The sequence below is a fragment of the Furipterus horrens genome, unplaced genomic scaffold (assembly GCF_987537825.1).
Source record: "Furipterus horrens unplaced genomic scaffold, mFurHor1.1.pri manual_scaffold_3, whole genome shotgun sequence".
Lineage (NCBI taxonomy): Eukaryota > Metazoa > Chordata > Mammalia > Chiroptera > Furipteridae > Furipterus > Furipterus horrens.
In genome coordinates this window covers 106,076,830-106,099,813 of record NW_028327173.1, presented here as the reverse complement: position 1 = coordinate 106,099,813, position 22,984 = coordinate 106,076,830, and the positions used below count along the sequence as shown (strand labels likewise).

General features: G+C 47.5%; 1 protein-coding gene across 3 annotated transcripts; it reads right to left on the bottom strand.

The window, feature by feature from the left end:
- Positions 1 to 7,905: 7,905 nt before the first annotated feature.
- LOC150015673 (ubiquitin-like protein 7) lies at positions 7,906 to 22,442 on the bottom strand. 3 transcript variants are annotated; one of them, XM_090270021.1, is made up of 12 exons: positions 22,286 to 22,442; positions 20,155 to 20,275; positions 19,852 to 20,064; positions 18,945 to 19,064; positions 14,619 to 14,701; positions 13,768 to 13,852; positions 13,158 to 13,215; positions 12,138 to 12,271; positions 11,827 to 11,876; positions 11,416 to 11,583; positions 10,730 to 10,852; positions 7,906 to 8,155 (listed from the first exon to the last, which is right to left on the bottom strand). In XM_090270021.1, the coding sequence occupies exons 2-12, from the start codon at positions 20,186 to 20,188 to the stop codon at positions 8,018 to 8,020; spliced, it is 1,206 nt and encodes a 401-aa protein (XP_090126147.1). In that variant the 5' UTR covers positions 20,189 to 20,275; positions 22,286 to 22,442; the 3' UTR covers positions 7,906 to 8,017. The 3 variants fall into 3 exon arrangements, with proteins under 3 accessions (XP_090126147.1, XP_090126148.1, XP_090126149.1); XM_090270022.1 differs by lacking the exon at positions 20,155 to 20,275; XM_090270023.1 differs by lacking the exon at positions 20,155 to 20,275 and having other exon boundaries at positions 22,336 to 22,442.
- Between the last annotated feature and the right edge of the window lie 542 nt (positions 22,443 to 22,984).

Below are 22,984 nucleotides of genomic sequence, written 5' to 3'. Positions count from 1 at the left end.
GGCCTCAGAGCTTGGTATCTACCTAGGCCTGGCTTCTGGCTACTACCAACAGCAACTCATTCAGCTCCCCCTCCCCCTTGGCCCCAACAACCTATGGCAGGGGGCAGAGATCCTGAGAATAGTGAAGCAGGTGGGATGGGGCTGGGAGGGCACATGCCCTGTCTACAGGGCAGTTGCTACTCAGCTCTAGCCCAGAGACCATAGGAAGTATACCCAGTGTGACAGACAGTCTGATTTTTCAAGAGAAGTTGAAAGTTGAGTTTTTGTTGAAACTCCTAGTTTTAAAATATTGGTAAATAATTCAAAAGTAAGATGTCTATGGCTGTAGGCCACAACTGGAAATCCCACCTGTGTGCTCACTGTGTGCAGGCCTATCTCACACAGGCATGAGCATGGCCACAACAACAGTAGCTACCACTGTGCTTGGCCCAACTCTTGGAAGACTATATAAGGGCTTAGGACTGAACCAGGCACGGTGCACAGACGAAACCCTCGTGGACGAAAAAGGGGCCACATACTAAACCTGACAATTTCAGGGGGGTCCTGCATGGTGACCTTACAAACTCAAGAGCCCAAAAGTAACTACATAGGATGGTTTGAACACAAACATTCCTAACCAAAAGTGAGTTATGGTGGGTAGTCATATCCTAGGCCTGTAGCTTCCCTAAAAAATGTCAATGTTTACTGTGAATGAACCTGTCTATTGTCTTTTTGCATCTAAGATAACATACCTTTGAAATGTCAGAATAATTCTTTCTCAGACCCCTCAGGGCACAGCCAGGCTGGTAGCACTGAGACCTGGTTGAGCACTGAGACCACAGAATCCTCACTGTTAAGTCATTCTCCTGAATACCATATCTACGTGCTGTAAATGTTAGTTATTAACTATCTTGTACTCACCGATTTAAAAGAAGTACGTGTCTCTCTGTTATACTTTTTATCTAATCCCAGAGATTCCCCCCCACCATCCCTATTTTGCTTTTTCCTGCCCCCTTAATCTATCACCAATGGATTTCATGTAATGCCCCTTACATCTCCTCCTTTGATTCTAATATATAAAATAAGCAGCACAAATGCCATCTTCCAGAGCACTTTCTCGATTCATTGAGGTTTTGATTCCTTGTAATTGTTATCAGTTCAGCTCAAATAAACTCCTAAAAATTCTCTATACGTTTGGACAGTTCTTATGTTAACATCCTCCTCGACCTGCGCGGGCCTTATATCACACCTCACCCTTCCCTTGGTGCTCTGCCCTGCCTTAACCTCTGCCAGGATGTTCCCCTCAAGTGCCTGCCTCTTCCTTCTGGGCCCAGCGCAGAGCCACAACCTCCAGATGTCAGCTCAGCCCACGCTAAACGGAGAACTTCTCAGAACTGCCACCTCTCTTCTTAGCCCTGAGGGTCAACATATTCAGTAGCATCTCATTCCTGCATCTCTGTTCTCTGTCTTAGTCATTCCTGATGCATTTTTATTGGATTGGCCCTACCCTAAATTGCTAAGATCAGACTCTGGGCAGCCAAGTTGGGAGACAAAAAAGTAAAAATCCACAGGGGGATATTCAGGGATGGACAGAAGATTGGCAGAGGAGAGAGAGACTTCCCTCTTTCCATCAGAGCACTCAGCTCACCTTAAAATTTAATAGGTCCACCTATGGCTTCCAGCATCCTTAAGACCCCAAATTCTACCCACATGGCATTGAGCTTCTCACAGCAGCGCCACCTGGTGGCCTCTCCATACAGAGTGGCAACTTAGAGTAGATAGGTACACCTTGTATATATTCCCAAGCCTTTCTGGAGACAAACTCCTCCCTCCACCCTACTCCTACCCCCTAAATCCATCTCTGAGCCTCCATTCTAAATGCCCAAAGCCTGAGGCAGAGCAGGATCTCCTAGGAGCCAGGTGGAACCCATCTAAACTAACAAAGACTCCTGACTAGATATGGCTGGGAGGCCAAAGACAAAGCCCCAGCTTGGCCACTGACCCAAATTAAGCAAAGCCCTTCCCCAACCCAGGCCTCCATTTCCTTGTTTACAGAGAGGAGCTAAAACATCAGTTTTCCTGTCTAGACCAGAGACAGACAAAGCTTTCTCATTCTACCCTCTGCATTGCCTTCTGGATTATAGGTTGAAATAAATGTTTTTAAAACTATTTCTGCAGGACCCAACCATCTCTGATGTGATCGTTGGGGCTGCTGCACACAGACATGTAGTCTCCCATGAACAGTTCCCTTTTTTTCATGGTTATGGTGATCCAAGAAGCCCAGTTCTTGAGATTAGTACTCTCAGAGGTCATTCAGTCCAACCTGGGAGCCACTTACAACAGCCTTTATTGCAGTGGTTCTCAACCTGCCTAATGCCGCGACCCTTTAATACAGTTTCTCATGCTGTGGTGACCCCAACCATAAAATTATTTTCATTGCTACTTCATAACTATAATTTTGCTACTGTTATGAATTGTAATGTAAATATCTGATATGCAGGATGTATTTTCATTGTTACAAATTGAACATAGTTAAAGCATGGTGATTAATCACAAAAATAATATGTAATTATATGTGTTTTCCGATGGTCTTAGGCGACCCCTGTGAAAGGGTCGTTCGACCCCCAAAGGGGTCACAACCCACAGGTTGAGAACCGCTGCTTTATGGCCATCATGCAACCTCTACTTACATACCTCCAGTGACAATGAGCTCACCCCCACAGCACTGTCTTGCCTGTCTTTAACTAACACAAAACCTTTTCCCCAGTGGAAGACACACTCTTCCACAGTGGTCCTAAATCTGTTCTCCAAGGCCACACAGACCATGTCTAATCTCTCTTCCTGGAATAGAGTCCTTCAGGGATTTCGACACAGCAGCCATGCCCTTCTAAATCTACTTTTTCAGGGTAAATAACCCCAGGTCCAACTAAGTATTCATGCTTGGTCTCTCTAATCCTGGTTGATTTCTACATCAGTCATTTAACAAAGTGCTACTGAGACCCTCCAAGGTGCTGGGCAGCCTGGTTTGTGTCTATGTCCTTCAAATATCTAGTGTCAGATCAGAATTCAACAGTGAGAGAGATGCTGAACAGGAAGAGGGCTGGAAAGACTGACTTCTTTGTTCATGATTATAATCCCTCCAAAGGCAATGCCTTACTGAGCTGAGACACCAGCTAGGCTGTCGAATCCTGTTGATCTGAGCTCAGGGGAATCCTTGGGCCAAGTCCCATCCAGGAGTGAGTTTCTGGGACACTGGTTGAGAAAGACTGAGTTTGAATCTGAGGCCAGGAGAAATGATACCACATCCTCCATGAGAGCAGTTGGTTTTCTGGTTCCCACCACAGGACCCTATATTGACCTTGTTTCTGTCCCTCCTGTTTGGGTTGCCTCATTGTCAGGATGCTCACTCTGGTAGCCATCTACAATCACCAGGCCAGCTCTGTGTGCACTGGCATCTCTGACACAAAAATTGTCAATATCCACTTGTATAAATTGAGGAAAATTACAACAGGACACAATTGAGGCTCCAAAAGATTAGGGTATCTGTGGAATAGATCTTAACTTCGGTGGGTCTGATTTAGAATCCCGATTCTCCTCCAAGATTCAAGATGCCACTTCCAGGACAGACGAGTGGTGAGCAGACCCTTCGCCCCTTTGAGCGGCTTTTCAAGGACTGCCAGCCAGGGACAAGGCCCCAGATGGGTACACTGATGGGACTGCACTGACACAATCCCACCCAAGCCCTGGAAAGGCCAGTTTCCCAGCACAGTCATGTCCTTTTAACAGGAAGCACTTATCTGTAAATAGAGATAATATCTACTTCTCAGGATCAACTGAGATAGCATATGTGAGTGCCTAGCTCAACGGCTGGCACGGAGAGGATACTTGATAAATGAGCACTATTGTACTGCATTGCTGTTAGCCACTTCTGCCAAAGCAGAGCAGGGCAGTGCCTGGGTTTCTGCAGAAGGTATTTCAAGTATGGAGGAAGCTGAATCCCATAACAGCAATGGCAGAGCCTACAGGAGCCAGAGAGGGGCCAGGTCCGGGGAAACAAGGGGCACAGCCAGTGTCCTAACCCCAGCCCAGGGCCAGAGGGGGCCTGGAGAGGCTGGGTAAGCAGAGAGAGGCCTAAATAACTCCCACCATATACAACACCCTCGCCAAGCATCTACTACCAAGGCGTGTGGCAGAGGCAATAAGAGGCCGCCTCAGGGGAAGGCTCAGAAAACTTGGTCTGGGGCCCAGGCCAGATGGGGCTGAGGAGAGGAGCAGAACCCGGCCCATGTGCCCAACAAGCTGTGCCAGCCCAGCCAAATTTGAGTTATATCAGGAGAAAGGATCTGTTCAAAAAACTCACCCATCTCCACATATCTGCATATTCTATTTTGGGGTCTCTTCCTTTTTTTTCCCCTTTAGCTTCCTAGAAAAGTTCTCCTGATCAATTCCAACCTCACCTCTGCTGAACCGCAAAAGCTCTCTCATCCCCTCCCCTCTCCAACCACCCTCTCACCCACAAGCTTCTCCAGAGTTCTCAGCCCTGCCTGCCTCCACTGACCCACCTATTCAGGCCTCAAACCCTGCAATGGGCCTCTGGTTCCCTTGTAGCTTCTCCCCAAAGTCACCATGGCTCAAAGTCAGCAAGTCCAAGGTTAGCCCTTTTGTTACTGGGTTTCGCTGCGGCATCTTACATCACTGACCAAGCCTTCTCTGTCTAGTTCCTTCCACTACACCAGCTTAGATGACTCCTGCTCTGACCTTTCTAGAAGCAGCAGATCCCTCCCTCCCTCTTCCATGCCCATCAGTCACCATCTTCTATAAGGTCTAACTCCTTAGTGGGTGTGCCTTTTACCTGTCTCTGAAAAGTTGAATTCCCTTCTCATATGACACAGGCCCAATCAACTTAAAACTTCCTGATCATTATCTTAGGCCCAGAAATATCCAACTGTCTATAAGACCTCCCAACATGGCTGTCCCATAGCACCTTAGGCTCAATGTGTATAAAACTGGACTTGCATTTCAAATTCCACCCACAGTCCCTTGTTCATGCTGCACCCCCATTTACACACTGCCACCCTGCCTACCTCCTCCCTCCCTCTCTCCCATCTAGTCTGCCTTCCCATCTCACACCCTTCCCTCCTCTCAGCTCTACTGCTGCAGCTCTAGTCCAGGCCCTACCAGGCCTCATCTGGAGGCAGTGAGCCTCCTAGCTGGTCTCCCACTCCCAGCCCCCACACAGCTGTCAGAGTATCTCATACATATGTCTGGTCCCCCACTGCCCTACCTAAGGCCATCCACAGAGTGCTTTTTGCCCTTAAGACTAAGCCCAAACTCCTCAGCTATCAGACCCTGCACTTCCTCCTATTCCTCCCACTCAGAAGCAACAGGCAGCAGTGGGAAGGATGCGGCTTTGGCAAGGTTGTGGATAGATAATCTCACCTCTCAACTTTAGTGTCCTCATCCAATAAATAATAGCTAATAATAGTACAATTACCTTTCCCAAGATGTGATAACACTAAGTCCTAGTTTCTCTCTACCCACTACCCTCCTCTCCTCCAACACTTCCAGGTCAGCCCACCATCCGTTCTCAGGAGATCATAACTTCCCCAGTGGTCTCCCTCCCTCAAGCTTGGCCCAATCCCCAACTATTCACACACAACTTCCAGTATCCTCTCTGAAGTGCAAACCTGACCCTCCCCACTGATTCAAATTCTCTTGTGACTCTACCTACTGTCCCTAGGGTAAGTCCAAACTCCTTCCATGGCTTAGAATGATCTGTCTACCTCCAAGCCAACCCTGTCACACAGGGCTACGAGACCTGTGCTCTCCCTGCGCCCAGGCCACTCAGTGCATACTCCTTCCTGTACAATTCCTTCTCACCCTTCAGGTCTCAGCTTACTCGTCACTTTCTCCAAGAAATTCTTCCTCCCACACACAGCCCCTAACCCAAGTTAGCTCCTCTACCTATGAGTCCCATTCCTACTGGACCAGCCTGGCCTGGTTCTCATCAGGCATTAGCATAATGTGTTTGTCTGTTTCACCAATGACATGGTCCTGGGAGAGCAAGAACCCCGTTTTTACTTTTTTACAGTGTAGAGGCTGAGTGTTTGTTGAAAGGGTGAAGGGGACAATGGTGAGGAAGTGGTCCTTGGCCCATGAAAAGCCCGGGCTCAGTGTGGGCACTTATCAGACTCAACATATTTAAAACGTGGCCACAGGAAGCACTGATAACGTGCCAAGACCCTAAAGGAAAGAGCTGACAAAGGATAAGGGAAATCGTGGGGATGGCTCAATACTGGGAAGCAGTATAACTGGTACTTGGGGGTCAGGTCCAGGGACAGGGCAAGGTCACCCAAAAGTTGCACAGCATAATAGGGCCGGGAGTTAAGGAGTCACATTGCTTTTGAAGGCAGACCCTGGGGGCACGAGGCAAGTTGCCATAAAATGTAAACCAGATTTAGGCCGGCTGTATCACGGGGACAAGGAAGGCTGTGTCAGCCCCATTTGACCAAGGCAGGCCCATGAGGATGGAACTGGCCTTTGTTTCCACCACAAACAAGCCAGAGACATTGGGCTCAAAGACAGGGCTTCCCGGTCTGCCGAACCACAGAGGCAGTTGGGCTCTCGGCAGCCTACTGTTGACACAAACAGGCCTGGCCCCAAGAAGCCTGGTGGGTTCAGTATGAGTCTTCTCAGCCAGTGCAAACACCCCTCAACATTAATTCTAGGATTGAGAGGAAAATGTGGTGAGACTTCACATTTTCTGGAGGAAGGAAAGAATATTGTTTGGGCCATTTCTGGAATAGTGGGTCCTTTTAAGTATCTCCCTTTAGGACTACCACTGATAAGCTGGAGGTCCTCCAGAGAGAACAGGATGTGCTGGGGACCAAAACTGGAGGTCAAGGAGCAAATGAATCACACTAATCTCCTTAACTAAAGCCATGCTAGTGAAGCAGAGGGAGCAGCCTTGCTCTGTGTGCTCCCTTCGGTGTCAAGTATGGGGAACAAAGGACGGAGTAGGCAGCCTTTATAAGTGGCAAACTTTTTGTCCCAGGTGACAAGCAGAAGCTGAATGACCGTGATTGTGATGCTGTGAATGAGACGAACACCTGCCAAAGGCATGGGGCAGAGGCAGACCTCTGAGCAACTTTCTAGTGAAACACAATCTGACGGGAAAGTTTTTCTCCTGACAAAGTATTCAAAGCACATGAAACCCACTCATTCAACTTGGACATGTCTGTAGCGCAGCATGGAACACCATGCCAAGGGGAACAAGAGCTCCAGCAGAAGGAGCAGCAGCTTGGGGTTGGTGCCCTCCCTTCAACAGGAAGGCTGAGACCTGTGCCTATTGGTGGTGTTGTTTGGTAATGTTATTTAACTGCTCTTGTATTTACGCCTTCAGGACAAAGAGGGCTCTGCCTCCTGACACAGTTCTGAGGCCTGCATTCCGGCATAATTACAGAATACACATCAAAGAACAGCTGGTGAGACTAGCCTGGGGGAGGGACAAGGAACCTTTTGGAAGCCTCTGGGAGAGCTGGTTCTACCTGCTCCTCTGGAAGCCCACCTGCCCACTCCTCGGACTGCAGTCATCTCAGAAACACAAGCCTCTTCTGGCCACAGCTGTAACACAGCAATTACTCTGGAGACTGGGCAGCAGCCTTGCTCCAGCCTTAGGCACATCCGGAGGATGCCACTCCCCAGAGCAACAAAGGGTCTGGGGGCCATCACTGGAAACTTCTGCCAAAAGAGAATGTGGGCACCACTTAGCATCCTATGACATGGGACTAAAATTCTCCATCCAGGGCCCAGCAGCAGGGGCCAGCCATGCTCCCTGATGTCATAGCACCAAGACCCACAGACCATGCTTGCCCGACTGCCACCACCAGCACGGATCAGCCAGAAAGGTAAAGCACTGGACAAAGCGAAGGTCAACCATCAGGTGTATTGAGGAAGGGAAAGACGGGGCATCTCCAGGAGTGCTAGCCAAGGGCAGCCACCTTGGCAGTTTGTTGGGGATTCAGGAGAAGCAGGGACTTCATGGGGCTCCTCCAGCAAAGATGAGCTCCAGAGCTGCTTGGATGTCCCCGCCAGTGGCCTGAAGGGCCCGCAGGCTCAGCTCATCATCCTGAATGCCCATGTCACGCAGCTGCTGCAGCTGAGGCTGCCACTGGCTCTGCAGAAAGACAGGACCAGGGAAGAGCTGTTAGGTGGGATCCTACAGAGACTAGCTTAGGTCTGTCCTTTGAGGGGAGAGAAAAGGGTGGGTTCCTACTGCAAATTCATGATTTGAAGTTTCACAGAACACAAGGTTTCTAGTAAAACTACAAGAAAGGCTCAGGGTTTAAAGAACAAATTAAACTTATCCAATTTTTTTAAAAAACATTTTAACGTAAGGATCAAAAGAAAAAGCACAAATTACTCAATGTCTAAATTTCAAAAGATTGCTTTCTCCTACTATATGTATAAACAATATACACACACACAGATGCGCACACATGCAAAGGGGTGAAGAGAAAAAAATCTTTAATTAGTTTTGTTTTTTAGTGCGATAAATAGTGAAAAGTCTTCTGATTCACTCTCATCCCCATCCTGGATGACCAATTTTATTTTGGGAAAATAAACATATATTACTATATTTACATTTTTGTTATATCCCTCTTCTATATCTATACCCCTCTTCTTTTTTTTAGACATTCTCAGTATATCCTAGACACCTCTCTATGCCAGTACTTAAAGAACTTTTTAATGACCATAACACATTTTAACAACGTGGATGTCCTGAAACGAACAGTAATTGGGCTCCTTCCAATCTCTTAGCCCTGGAACAGCAATGCAATGGCTGACTCTATACAAATGTCATTATCTCCATGCATATACACCTTCAGGAGAAATTCTGAGAAATGGGACTGTGAGAAAATCCATTGTTTCGGAGCAATCAGTACTGAACTTCCATGAATAGTCACTTCATGGCCGCTCTCCTTTTTACTTAAATTGTTTTTTTTAATTAATTTTCTTTTTTTGAGAGACAGAGAGAAACATTGATTTGTTGTTTCACTTATGCATGTATTCCTTGGTTGATTCTTATATGTGCCCTGATGAGGGATCAAACCCACAACCTTGGTACGTCAGGATGACACTCTAGCCAACGGAGCTATCCAGCCAGGCTTCCTCTTTTTTCTACGTAGTTGTTGGTCCTCAATTATTGGAACCTCTATATATCAAGGATGCATTTCACGCTATCTGATATGTATTACAGATCTTTCCCCCAATTTCTTGTTAGCGTTCAGACTTTGCCGGTTTTTTGGTTTTGTTTTTTTAATTTGTTTGGATTCCTATGCATAAGTTCTCACTTTTAAAAACTCAAAATATATTACTGTTTATACAAATGCTCCTGAATTTTGACTTTTAGTTATAAGAAGCTTTTCAACTATCAGTGTTTAAAGCAATTAACCCATATTTTCTTTTAGTATTTTCAAAGCTTCATCAATCCCTCAATGTCATGAAGTAGTTAGGTGCACAACTTCGGAAAAATGACATGCTCACACCAAGGAAAGGAGGAGACAGTGGAGAAGGAACATAAATTCATGCAGGCAGGAGGAGAGGGTGTGGAGGACTTTCAAGAAAGTCACACAAAAAACTCTGATTCAGTTTATAGGCCGGTGTAACCACGGAAAGTTCCTGAGCTGGGGAACAAGGTGAACAAGAGTCCAGCTAAGATGAAGAAACAAAAAAGACAAGTTGTCCACAGGTACTGCTCCCAATACCCTCACTGTCCACCTGGGCCACGTGGGGTTGACAAAATGACATGAGCTTAAACCCAGCCTCTGCCACTTCCTGGCTTACTGACCCTGCCGAGTTTCAGAAATGACACTCAGCCCCATGCTTCCTGTGAGCCCAAAGGCAACAGGGAAGCAGACAGCTGTGCATGGAGACATGCAATAAGACCCAGTCCCATGGATCTTCCTCTTGGCTACTGAGGTGAGCGTGCCATGAGGCAGAGCAGATGGTGTCACTCCTGTTTAACCCTCCACAGCTCCCTAGAGACCACCCTGCCCAGGCCCTCTGCTCCTCACATGCAGGCAGGCACCTGTTCTCCTTCTCTCTGGCTCCACATCTCAGAATCTTCTCCACTAGGACACTGCCTTGAGCCTTGTAGTTCTCAGAATGTCACACGTCCCTCCACACGTGCCTGCACACCATGCCTCCACCGTGAACAACCGCCCCCCCCCACCCCCTGCCTGGCTGACCTCTAACTAATACTTTTGACAAGCAGCTTAAACACCCCTTCCTCAGAAGTTTTGCCTGACCTAGACCCTCACCTCAAGCCTGGGCCAGGCTTCTAGCCCTGTTCTCCCCAAGTTCAGTAACTAACTGCCTGACACCCCACGCCCCTCTGGCAGAAATGAGGATGGCTCATCTCTAGCCCAGGAACCGGACCCAGGCCCAGGCTCAGTATTTACACGCTCAGTGCTCAGGCGGCGCTCATGGAGTGAATGAATGGACCAACACTGGTATAAACATCCAAGCCAGGCGGTCCGTAGAGTCAGGCCACGGCCGCTGCGTGCAGGGGTAGAAGTCACAGGGACAACTGCCCTTGCGGGGAGCCTCCTCTGGTTACACTGCCATGCCCCTGCTGTTCCTAGAGTGAAGCATGCCAAGTAGGAAGGCCCTCCAGAGGGCAGAAGAAAGCTCGGTATCCTAAGTGCCCAGGACAGCCGCATGGGCACCAGGAGTGGGGAAGACTGACCTGAAGGCTGGGCTGCCCAGAGGCCTGCAGGGCATGCTGCAGGGCTTGGCTGAAGAGGTCATTGGTGATGGGCGTCCCTGACTGGACACCAGCGGACATTGGTGAGGTCCCAGAGGAATGGCCCTAGTGAGACAAACCAGTGGTCAGGGCCAGCCTCAGAGCCATCTCAATCTCCCAGCACATACCCACTGCTGTCATATCACCCCACGGTGCCCCTGGGGTGCCCAACTACCACCTCCCAACAGGGGCCTGCATGAGACAAACACACAGGTACCTAAAGGCTCATCAGACGGGCAGGAAATGCTCCCTTCTCTTCTGCTCCAGGGAAATGGAATCGAGCCCCCAACCTAGGCTAGAACCCTAGTTCTGGAAACTGGAGTGACTATCACTAGAAATATTTAAGCCATGGAGGGCTGGGCCCTGTCAGGGATGGGGAGGCGCACTTTATGTGAGGGAGGGTTCTCCTGAACTACTCAGGAGAAGGAGTCGGTCAGGACTGTGCCACACCCTGGACTTCTGAGCCCTAAAGGCAAGTGAGAGAAAGGTCTCGCAGTGAGAAACCCTCGAAGTTTCAGGCAGAGTTCAGCGCAAACCAGATGCCAGGCTCAGCAAGGGCAAATCCACCCACCGCCAGGGAGCTTCTCCCCTGGGGGCCCAGCCTCCACCTTCCTGCCCCCTCGCCATACCTGGGTGCCAGGAGTCGGCGTGTGAGAGCTGCTCTCTGGAGTGCTGGCCAGAGCCAGGGCAGTGGCCAGCTCGCTCTGGGTGATGGGCCGGGGTCCAGCAGCTCCAGTGTACCCCAGGGAGGCTGGGCGGGAGCTGGAGGTGCTGCTAGAGGGCGTGGACCTGGCCCTCTGGAGAAGGGAGGCACCCAGAATCAGGGAAGGGGCCCCGTGACAGTCCCAGATAACCCCACCCCCATCCCATGTACAGTTCTTGCGAAGACTCCCCAAGCTGTCAGGTTCAGAAAGCAATAGCATGCCACAGACTTGGCCACCAAAGGGCCTATGACCACCTCGCAGCTTGAGCCCCAGGCCCCAAGGAGGGTGCATCCGTGGGACCACATTCCCCAGAGGGCAGGCAGCCGCGCCACTTACTGGGTGAAAGTCGTCCTCATCATCAGAGAGCCCTTCAAACAGGAAGCCACCTGGAGGAGGGAGAACAGATTTCAGGAGGAGGAACAGAAAGGCACAGGCGTAGCTTCAGAATCTCAGCTCAGATACGCTCCAAATTCATATTTTCATCTCTCCTCTTGGAAAATTACAGGACAGATGCACTCTCTGACTCAAACCGAGAGTTCCCGAGGAACACCCTCTGCCAGTGCTATACATAGCTGCTGAGCGAAGCATTTTCCTGGGCCACTGCCGGCTCCTGAGGGGACCTGCACGACAGCTCTCCTGGGACTCACCTGGCATGTCCCGGTACGAGCTGGAGGGCGTGCTCCGGGAAGACGAGTCCGCCCCCGGTAGTGCCGTACTGCCTGCCACCGAGTGCAAAACCAGGACAATGGCATTGACTAGGGCTGGGTGAGCAGGGACCAACCTGGAACAGGGTCAGGAAGAAACCCAAGGGTGAGTAGGAAGGAGAGAGCGCCCTCGCCATGACAAAAGTCTGGGTGGCCCTCAGAAATATCAAGCCCCTTGCGCCTGCCCTTTTAAGTTCCTTAGTCCTCAGCACCTCCTTCCTGTTGGCCCTGTCCTCCTCTGCTCTGCGCCTAGCCTTCAGTCCTGGGATCCATTGTCAACGCTTCCCCTTCCCCTCGGCATTATGGGATAGGACAGCCTGGGAGGCTCAGGGATCAGTCTCTGGTCTCCACTCTACCACTACTTCCCGGGTCCCCTCTCTTCCCTTGGGGGGTGGGGGGAAAGCTTTTTTCTTCACTTGCAAAATAAGAGACATAACCTCTGCTGCCCTGTCGAGCTCCAAACTACAGGGATCTATGCACCTGCTTCCTTCCCCAGCTTCACATCCTTCCAAGGATCCTTCATAGCTACTGAATGAGAGCCAAACTGAGCCCAGCCCATGAGGCCACCTCCCTCCAACCCTGCTTCACCTCCACAGCAGTATGTGTTCCTGCCCTTGGGCTTGTCGTTCCCTCATAGCACCCTGCTCATTCACACCTCCTGACATATTTATTTATTTATTTTTTCACTGTGTGGTTGCCTCTGACTCCCGCCCCCAGCTGGGGACCTGACGTGGAACATAGTAATGTGCCCTGACTGGGAATCGAACCAGCGACACTTGACTCGCAGGCCGACACTCAATCCACTGAGCCACAGCAGCCAGGGCTGTCCTGACATATTTAGAAGGAAGACTTCGGGGTAGTCAGGGACTGGGCTCCAGGAGCCGAACTCGGGGCAACAGGTAGGCTCTGGCCCTACCGTATGAGGAGAGATAGGGTACTCTTTAAGAAGACGGGCTTACATACGTATCAAGCATGTTGGGATCGGCAAACACAGAGAAAAGGTCCTTGTCCTGGAGAACCCCTAAGGAGAACAAGACTCACCTCAGAGACTGAAACCCAGCCAGATCCAGGAGGGAGAAGAGGTGCTGGGCCTCAGAGCAACTGGCTCAACAGGGACACAGGACCACAAAGCACCCCACGTAAGAACGGGAAGAAAGAAAGCACCAAGCAGCACAACTGAGTGCTCTCCATCTTGTTCCCTGCTCACCACCTCACCTCACCCTGCAGTGAAGTCATGTACCGTGTACCAACATGCCGGCCTTTCCCCCGCATTATCTCTGGGTTCTTCCCTGATCTATCAAGGTGTTCGAGAAGTCTTCCCTGATTGCTGCAGTTTGGGCTAACCACTGCCCTCATCTGACACCCTCACAGTTTCACTGATGGTATTAGTTAGGCTGAGGGGCTGACAGCTCTTGGAGGGCTGGGTATGTAGAACACATCTTGGTTCTCCCCGCCCCCACACAAGACCAGTGATTCTCAAAAAGATGGTCCAAGTCTCTTTAGCGTGATTGCCTTCTTCTGGTTTCTGCTTCTCCAACAACTGCTATTTCCTCAAGTTCGGCTCTGTACTTACCAAGAGCAATGGGGTCACTGCTGAGGCCTGGGGTGGCCACAATGATCTGATCCAGAGACTCCTTATTGCTCAGCATCTTAAAGACCTGCAGGAGAAATGGGGAGGGTGGGCTGAGCTCAACCCATCTGCAGGCTCCCTCACTCTACTCAAGTACTTGCTCCCTTTAAGTGCCTGCACATACACCACCACAATGGAACAACAGCCTCAGGAATCAGAGGAACCTTTTTCTTCCCTGAGATCCTGGCTTACTGCAGGGGAAGCAAACAATTTTTTTTTTTAAAGGCAGTATCATAATAAACCTTCAATCTCTAGCCCTTCCCCCATCTACACTCCTAAAGCTTCCAAAATAAAAGCTCTCATTACAAGCCAATAACAAAGGTTTCTCTAGGTCCCAAGAGTCCTTTTTAATCTCCATACAATTATAATTTCATGTTCTTATATATCGGGAAGTTTGCAGCTGTATCAATTTTGCTTATCAACTCTCCTACAGAGAGACATCAGTGCATTTCCCAGTGAGGAAATCCGGGTGAGGGGCAGCGAGCAGGCAGTTTGGCCAAATTCCAAGAATGACGCCCAGCAGAGACCATATGTGGATCCTTTGGCTGTAATCATATGCATTCTGTGCGGCCAATATCAGGAGAGGCTGTATCATTATTATGAGATGGAAATCAACGCTACTTAGCTGAGGCAGCCTCTTTGGGGCAAGACCCACAGACACAGCAAAAACTCCCGGAGGAACTCTTGGTAGCCATGGCAACGGGCTCCCAGCTCCCACTCTACACCACTCTCCAGCACTCACTCTCTCCTGCAGGTCTGGCAAGTCTCAGGCAGGGGCTGCAGCACACACTCACCGCCTCCCTGTAGGAGGAGCTGCTGTGCAAGGCAGTGTGCAGCACCCGGAACTCCCGCAGGGCAGCCACTTTGTCCACAGGTTCTGTGGACAAGACACACAGTTACCCTACAGCCCAAGCCCTGCCCGTACTGCAGACACAGAACAGCATTTCAGCACATGGCCAGGTGCAGCTTGGTCTGCAGGTTCCCTCCTTCGTCACCCCACTAAGAATGTGAATGCCCATTCAGAAAAACCCACTCTGTTAAGCATCTTCAGTAGATAATCAAAGTCAAGTTCCAGCAGAGAGGAATCTTATCTCATGAAAGAGAATGCTCTGATCAACGTCCCACTGCAGGAATTCCAGACTGCTCACATTTGAAAAGGAGGAAGGTATAACCAACTCAGTAGTTTTCAGACAGTGATTTAAAGTACTAAGTGCTGCAAAAGCCACCTGAACAATAGGGAGCTACGTTGACACAATATGTTAACAGAAATAGAACACAAAGTTGTATGTGCGTCCTCTAATAAAACCACATAAAACGCGTCAGGGTGCATGTGGTTCCAAGGCGCGGGGGTGGGGCGGGGCGGGGGGCACAAGGGAAAGAACAGCACTTAGTATGGTGACAGGATCCGGGGTAATTGTTTTCTCTGATACCTTCTTTCAGGCTTCCTTAGTATTATTTTTGAATTTAAAAAAGTTACAAGAGGGACCAAGAAAACACACTGTCCTTCTGGGGCTCTTTAACAAACTTTCACCACCTACTGGATATCAAGTGTTCCTTTTTGATTTTTGGACACTAAGATTGATATATACATATGGGAAAGTTTAGCAGCTGTCTTGGTGTTACTTAGTTACTTTACTATCTAGGCTATCAGCCCATTTCATAGGTGAAGAAATGTGGGTAAAAGAAGGGAGAGTAGGTAAGTTCACCCTGGGTCACACTTTTAAAGTGTGGTTACCCTCAACTTGTGATCCGGTAGACTGTGTACTTCCTGCCCAACTGCAGGAACACCATTTCCAAGCAAGGGGATGGCCCCCCTGTGGCTCCAAGTGGAACCACATCCTTACCTATACTAATTGTGAAGATTAACTCTCCTGAAAAAATTCACCTTAAGCAAATTACCTAATTTATTCATTCAAGCATTTACTCCATGCCTGGTTTGGGGCAAGGCGCAAGAGTGTAAAGAATAAAGAGTCCGTGACAACAAGGAACTCTTAGGACAGCAGGAGAAATGAGACTAGGCCAAACGAAAACCATACAATTACTAAATACCATGCTGACGACCTCGGTGGAGGCGCAGATCCCAGCTGGGGCACTAGGAACAGGAGACAGACAGCCATTACTAACAGGGACAGCTAGGACAAAGAGCTGTCTCCCAGGAGAGACCATTTGAGAGGGTATTTAAGGTAGAGCTGATGTTTACCAGGGAGAGAAGGTAGTCCAACCTTACGCGAGAACACGCGTAAAGGCATGGAGGAATAAAATGAGGTCCTCTGAAGGAACAGCAAGTCTTCTCTTGTGACTGGAGACTGGGGAACACACCCCTGCTCAAACGGCAGGCTGCGGAGATCCTGAAGGGATTTGTGACCGTCCACAGAAAACCACCAAAGAGATCTAGGTGGGAAGGGAAGGTCTGACAGCTTCTTCTCCTACAGGTGCTAATCTAATGGGAGATCAAAACATGAGCTTCCTGGAGGGTGGGTGGAGGTGGAAGAGGGAGAGGGTATGGGGGTGGGTGGGCGGGTGGGAATAAATGGTAATGGAAAAAAGACAATAAAAAATAATGTAGATAAAAAAATAAATAAAATGCAAAGGGAAAAAAAGGAAATTGCTTCCTTCTGGAAGAACACTCAAGGATAAAATATCTAAAATGCCATCAGAAGGCAGTTACTTTTCAGGTCTAAAAGCCTGTCTTTACTTCCCAATTAAAAGTCCATTTGTTTTGCCCTGGCTGGTGTGGCTCAGTGGATTGAGCACCAGTCTGCAAGCCAAAGGGTTACTGGTTTGATTCCCAGTCAGGGCACGTCGGCCGTGGGCCAGGTCCCCAGTTGGGAGTGTGCAAGGGGCAACCACAAATTGATGTTTCTCTCCCTCTCTTTCTTCACCCCTTCACCTCTCTCTAAGAATAAATAAAATCTTAAAAAAAAAGGAAGTATTAAAAATCACATCATAACAGTGTTTTCTAAAAGTGTGCCTATTGTGAGGATAATACAATTAAAAATAAAAATAAAAGTTCGTTTGTTTCTAAAATAAATGTCCAGGCCCTGGCTGGATAGTTCAGGTGATTAGAGCATGGTCCGGATTTGCCGAGGTTGCAGGTTCGACCCCTGGTCACGGCACATACAAGACTCAACCAATGAATGCCCCAATAAATGGAACAATCGATCTTTCTCTCTTCTCTCCCCTTTCCCCTCTGTCTCTAAAAATCAATCAATAAAATGAATTAAATCTCCATGTAGACGTGGGGAAGAAAAGGATTCTTAATATCTTAAAGCGATAATCAGCTAAGAGTCCTGGTTGTCTCCCTGACATCTCTGAGTTAATCTCACCTTTTGGAGAGCCAGCCCAGGGAAAAGATCACCGGCTCCTGAGCCAGGAAAAACTGCATTCACATCCCAGCTCTTGAATTCATTTTCTAAGTAGGTGACCTTGAATAAACACCTTTCTAACCCTCTCTTTCCTCATCTATAAAATGCTAAATTTGTCACCTATCCTGCAGGGCCACCATAAAGGCAAATGAGATATCAAGGAGAAACAATCTGGCTGGAAGAAGCAACAAATGTTACCTCCCTTCTGTTAATGCCCTCCAGACAAAGACCAGAGAGGCTCACTTGCAGAATACACACCACTGATTTTATGGTGGATCTCAGTAAGAGGATATTAGAAAGGTCTTACTACAGCATTTGGGCTTTTGCTCTGTGATTTGGAGGAAATTTAAGCAGATGGGGTTTGGCTTTGGATTGGATGCTGTCAGGAAGTGGGGTGAATTTATGATTGGGTATCTTAATAATTCTTACCTAAAGGAAAACTAAGGCAAGGCAAAAAGTGTTATTGGAATGAAGTAGCAGTCACTCATAATAGCCAGGATACAGGGATATTTGGTGATTTTGTGGTTTGGACAATGTTCATTTTTTTGCCTCCATTCACAAATAAGAGGGTCTTGTTTTTGTCTTATCTATTAGTTTCTGAGTGGCCTTACAGATGTGGTGGTCTGTGAAATAGTTCATGTTCCAAGGCATAACTGAGGGCCAGGCCAACCTCTGGATACTGGAGACTTCCTTTTTCTTTCTCACTTCCCATTAGAGTACAAAAGATCTTTCTCTTTTATTTTTAGAATTGAAAAGAGAGTATATTTCAAGCTGATAACCAGCCATAGCAATTGTGAACACTAAAAATGTCAACTGCCTGTTTAACAAAGCTAATCTCTTCTATGTAGCCTAGCTTTATCCTTGGGGAGTCTTTTAAAATACAGAGGCAAAATTTAAACTATAAATTCCAAGAAGCACCTTTTATCAATAAATCCAGAAGACATTAGAAGCTTTGTATGTCTTCTCCAAGAGCTACTTTAATATTGTTTGAACATTTTCAAGTTTCAGAAAAATAAATTACCACTATAGCAGGAGGGGTGAGCTAACTGAACAAGTCACTGCCTGAGGCAGTTTGCCGAAAGATTTGCAAACAAGAGAATAAGCCAGAGTATTAGAGCAGCAATTTTCAACCCTTTTCCTCTCACATGGCACACATAAGCAGCACACCAAAAAATGTATTTTTTGCTGTTTTGACAAAAAAAAAGTATAATTTTGATTCATTCACACAGGGTGGCTATTGTTGTGTTTGTTGGCTGTTGTCATTTTTTTTTTTTTTGTTTGACAATGTAAGGGAAAAGACATCAGTACCCCTGACTAAATAGTCAGGTACTGCATACTGTAAAAATTCTTGTGGCACACTGGTTGAAAATCGCTGCATTAAAGGAATCCAAGGAATCCCCAGCTTTTTTCTAATGAGAACAATAAGATACAAAGTTCACTGAGAAATAAACTGTTAACCTAAAGGAATTTAAATAGACACACACTCCTCACCCCATTAAAACAGTGGATAATGAACTTAAAAAGTAGACAAACAAATCCCCATCTGTTATTGGTATTCACAGTGAGATCAAAACTGCATTTTGTTTTATCAATGTGGCCTAACCCATTAAGTAATAGACATCTATCCTCTATTATCATTTCAGTAAATTACCCCTTTGTTTCAGCCAGCCAGGCCTCTGTCTCAAAAACTCACAGACCCCTCCCTTGATACTACTGAAGCTCTGCCTGTCTCACTAAGGGCCAGCTGTCATTCACCTGGTTTCTGATCAGGCTCGGGCCAGGACTTGCGCAGAACATGGACTGTGGACCCAGGTTGAATGCCATAGAAGTCAAGTGTCTGGTCGTCTTTTAGCTTCCGGCCACAGTAGATCAGATCTAAAAAAAAAGAACTATCCATTTATACTTTGCTCCTCAAAACAATTTAGATGGTTTCTGTCCCCTAGGAACCTTATCTCAATTAGACAAAAAGCTAGAAAATGATATATGCTTACAAAGTAATGTTATTTAATATGTTTTAATAACAACTGTTAGCAAATACAAACTCATAAAATACAGGATTTGTGTACAAGAAAGCTCTAGAGCTTAGCATTGTGAAGACTGCTCAATTTAAGTGAATGGGAAAATGCAACGAAAAGAAAGATGATCCAATGTTTTTATGACTGAAAACACATTCGTTCCATTGGATACCTTTGCTATTATAAGTTAACTTTATACAGTAGCATAATTTAACTGTTATATTTAAATCCTCTTTGTCCACCAAGAACGCCCTTACCATCTTCCTTTCCATTTTTACTGCCTTCCCTCTAACTAACCAAACAAAATCCTTTTAGTAATTCCTTAGGACCAGCCTCAAAATGCCACATACTGGAGTGCTTTCTCTGACCTATCCCACCCCAAATTCTTGCTCTTTCTGAAAGAATTCAACAATGTCCTAGTTAAGGAACTTTGTGATGAAGTAGTTCTGTATAATACACAACTGAAATGGCAACTGATAATTTTATTATTCAATCTGTTTCTTTTCACCCAACACTCACTTCCCTGGATGTTAACATTATGAGGCAACAAACCCCAACTTCTTAATTTACCCTTGTATAACAATTCCAGAAGTATCCACCCCAAAAAGAGATCAGAGCAGCGGCCCATCTCTGCTTTACAGACTCACCAATCAGCTCAGGGTCTGGAACTGACTCCTGGAGTTTGCCAGCAATGAGCTGCTTCAGAAATGAAATACTATAGCCCCCCAGTGAGTATTCTCCCAGCTCTGTCTCTGGCAACCGAAGAATAGACTTTGGAGCAAGTGGCTGGTCAGCCAGTTTCACCGCCAGGTGCCAATCTGAGAGAGACATCCTCTCTCTTTCACGCTCTCTCTTTCTCCCTGTAAAGGAAATGAGTCCTTAGTGGTTCCAGGACAGGCGACCACCTTACTTCAGCGGCACCCCAAGAAGTTGGATGAGAGATAACTCACTGTGACACTGCAGGGAAAGCACAGGATATAGCATCAAGGCAGAACTATAATCAGGGGTTCTCTATTCATTCTATGATGGACAGCAAGGAACTTCAGCTCTCTAGGCCTCAAGTTTCTCCATCTTTAAAGCAGACATAAAAACACCAGCCCTCCTAAACCAATGTTGTGAGGTTCAAATGAGACCACCCAACCCTCTTTCTTATGTACACTCCTCATTTCTGATGCTCATCTCTTGCTCAAATTATTACAGGAGATTTATAACAAGTTCCCTGACTCTTGCCTCTGTCTATAAAACATCCATGCCGCGACCCAACTCATTTAAAAATACAGATATGATCAAGTCAACCCTTTGCTTAGAATTTCTCCAATGACTCTAAACCACTCCTATGAATAAATCTAAACTCTACAGCCTTACAAACACATTTACACCTGTTTCCTCTGCCAGCCTTCCTACCAACAGAACCCTGTCCCACCCTCCCCAGCCCGGAACCCCAACCCCACTAAGTCTCCATTTATTTTTTTAGTTTTTGTTTGTGAGGTCATTAGCTTTATTTCTATCTATCTATTATTTTATTGTATTTTTCCATTACCTCATGTCCCCTTATACCCCCCCTCCTCCTGGGCAACGATGACACTGTTGTCCATGTCCATGAGTCTTTTTTCTTTTTGCTCAATCCCTCCACCCCTAACTACCTCTCCCAGTTAGCTATCAACTTGTTCTCTATCTATGAGTCTGTCTTTATTTTGCTTGTTAGTTCGTTTGTTCATTAGATTCCACATATGAGTGAACTCCTATGATATGTCTTTTTCTGACTGGCTTATTTCACTTAGCATAATGTTCTCTGGATTCATCCATGCTGTCGCAAAGGGTAAAATAATTTTCTTTTTTACGGCTGAGTAGAATTCCATTGTGTAAATGTGCCATAGGTGTTTATCCACTCATCTACTAATGGACACTTGGGCTGCTTCCATATCTTGGCAATTGTAAATAACACTACAATGAACACAGGGGTGCTTATGTTCTTTCAAATCAATATTTTGGATTCCTTCAGATAGATTCCAAGAAATGGGATCTCTGGGTCAAAAGGCAGATTCATTTTTAATTTTTTGAGGTATCTCCATACTGCTTTCCTCAGTGGTTACACCAGTCTGCAGTCCCATCAACAGTGCAAAAGGGTCCCCCTTTCGCCAAATCTTTGCCAGCACTTGTTGTTTGTTAATTATTTTTTATTGTTTTTCAATTACAGTTGTCCCATTTTTCCCCCACCCAGCCCAACCCCTCTCCCACAGTCATTTCCCAACCCTGTTTTCCATGTCCATGGGTCATTTATACATGTTCTTTGACTAGACCCTTCCCCTACTTATCCCCCTTCTCTCCTCCCCTCCCCTCGAGCCACCATTTAAAACAAAGCTCCCCCAATTTACACCTCTGCTCATCTGCTAATTCTCCTTGTAATTCCTCTTTCCTTTTGGCCTCAGCAAAACTTAGCAAATTACTACCAAGACCAACCCAAACACGACTTCCTCTGTCCCCTCTCCCTCTCTTCTGTTGCCTCAACATTCCTTCAGGACAAAGAGTTACAAATATCTATTTACTTCCATTCTCACCGCCCTCAACCCATTCTTGGGAGCTCTTGAAGCAAAGAATTTTTTGTCTTTACTGTCCCATTGCCTAGCACATATGGGTGTGCCAATAATCCATCAGAAATTCTGAGGTTGGAATAATTTTGTAAGGCAAGAAAATTCCTTGTTACAATCGCTACTGCTTCCAAAGAGCCCTGTAGTAGGGACAATACAACAGGCTGTGCGGCTGACAGGCTGCTCAACAGGCCCCAAGCCATCCTCAAGGTACCTCCCATCTCCAGATAAATGACAGGAGAGGGAATGGTTCTATTTACATGCCATATCTCATGTAATCCCCACAGTAGTTCACTGAGGCACGGATTATCATCTACATATTACAGCCCAGGCAACCGAGACCCAGAACGGTGAAGTCACTGGCACAAGGTCACAGAGAGCTAAGTAGTGAGGAGAACGCTATCCCTTTAGCAACGACCCCACCGCTCCCATGGCACTAGGTAACGTGTCACCACGAGTCGAGCCCACTCGGCCAGAGGCCCGGCGCCCTCACCCGTCCCGCGGAAAGAACCCGGCCGCAGAGCCGCCGTCGTAAACACTCACTCCGGTCCCCTCACCAGAAAACCGGAAGCTCTGCCCTGGTTTCCTGAATTCGCAGTTCCTCCTGCTGCCCAGCCTCCTGTAGACAGTGGGCCAGCAAGGGCCGCTGGTTGCAGACTTCCGGTTCCGGGGAGGGGCGTGGTTTCTGGGCCCTTTGAAATACCCCGCGCGTGGACCTCTTGGTGCTTTCGTGGCCGAGTACTAATTCCTGTCAGTGTTCCAGGGCGTGAGTCGCGAGAGAGCGCAATGATGTGGCGTATACAGCGCCGTGACTCCCCGCTGGCCTGGGAAGCATGCAGTCAGTCGATCGCCGCGTTGTCACAGCGCTGCAGGAGGAAACGCGGCCTGCCGGACCTAGGCCAGATGGCCGACCCCAGCCCCTCCCGCCCCGCCCCTCCGTCCGTGAGGATCCGTTCCCTAACGGATCCTCAGACGCTCCCTAACGGTTCTTTGCGGTCCTCACCATGAAATCAGGTGCCCTCGTTGAAGTCAACCTCTTTGTTTTCCTTGCCACAACTTCCCGCGGCGAACCTACCAGATGAGGCAGACCCGGAACGTGGGTTCCCTGAGGGGAGTTACTGAATCTGGTTTCTGTTATGCACAGTATGCAGTCGTGGGGTTCATATAATCGTCATTCATAGAATCAGTTTGG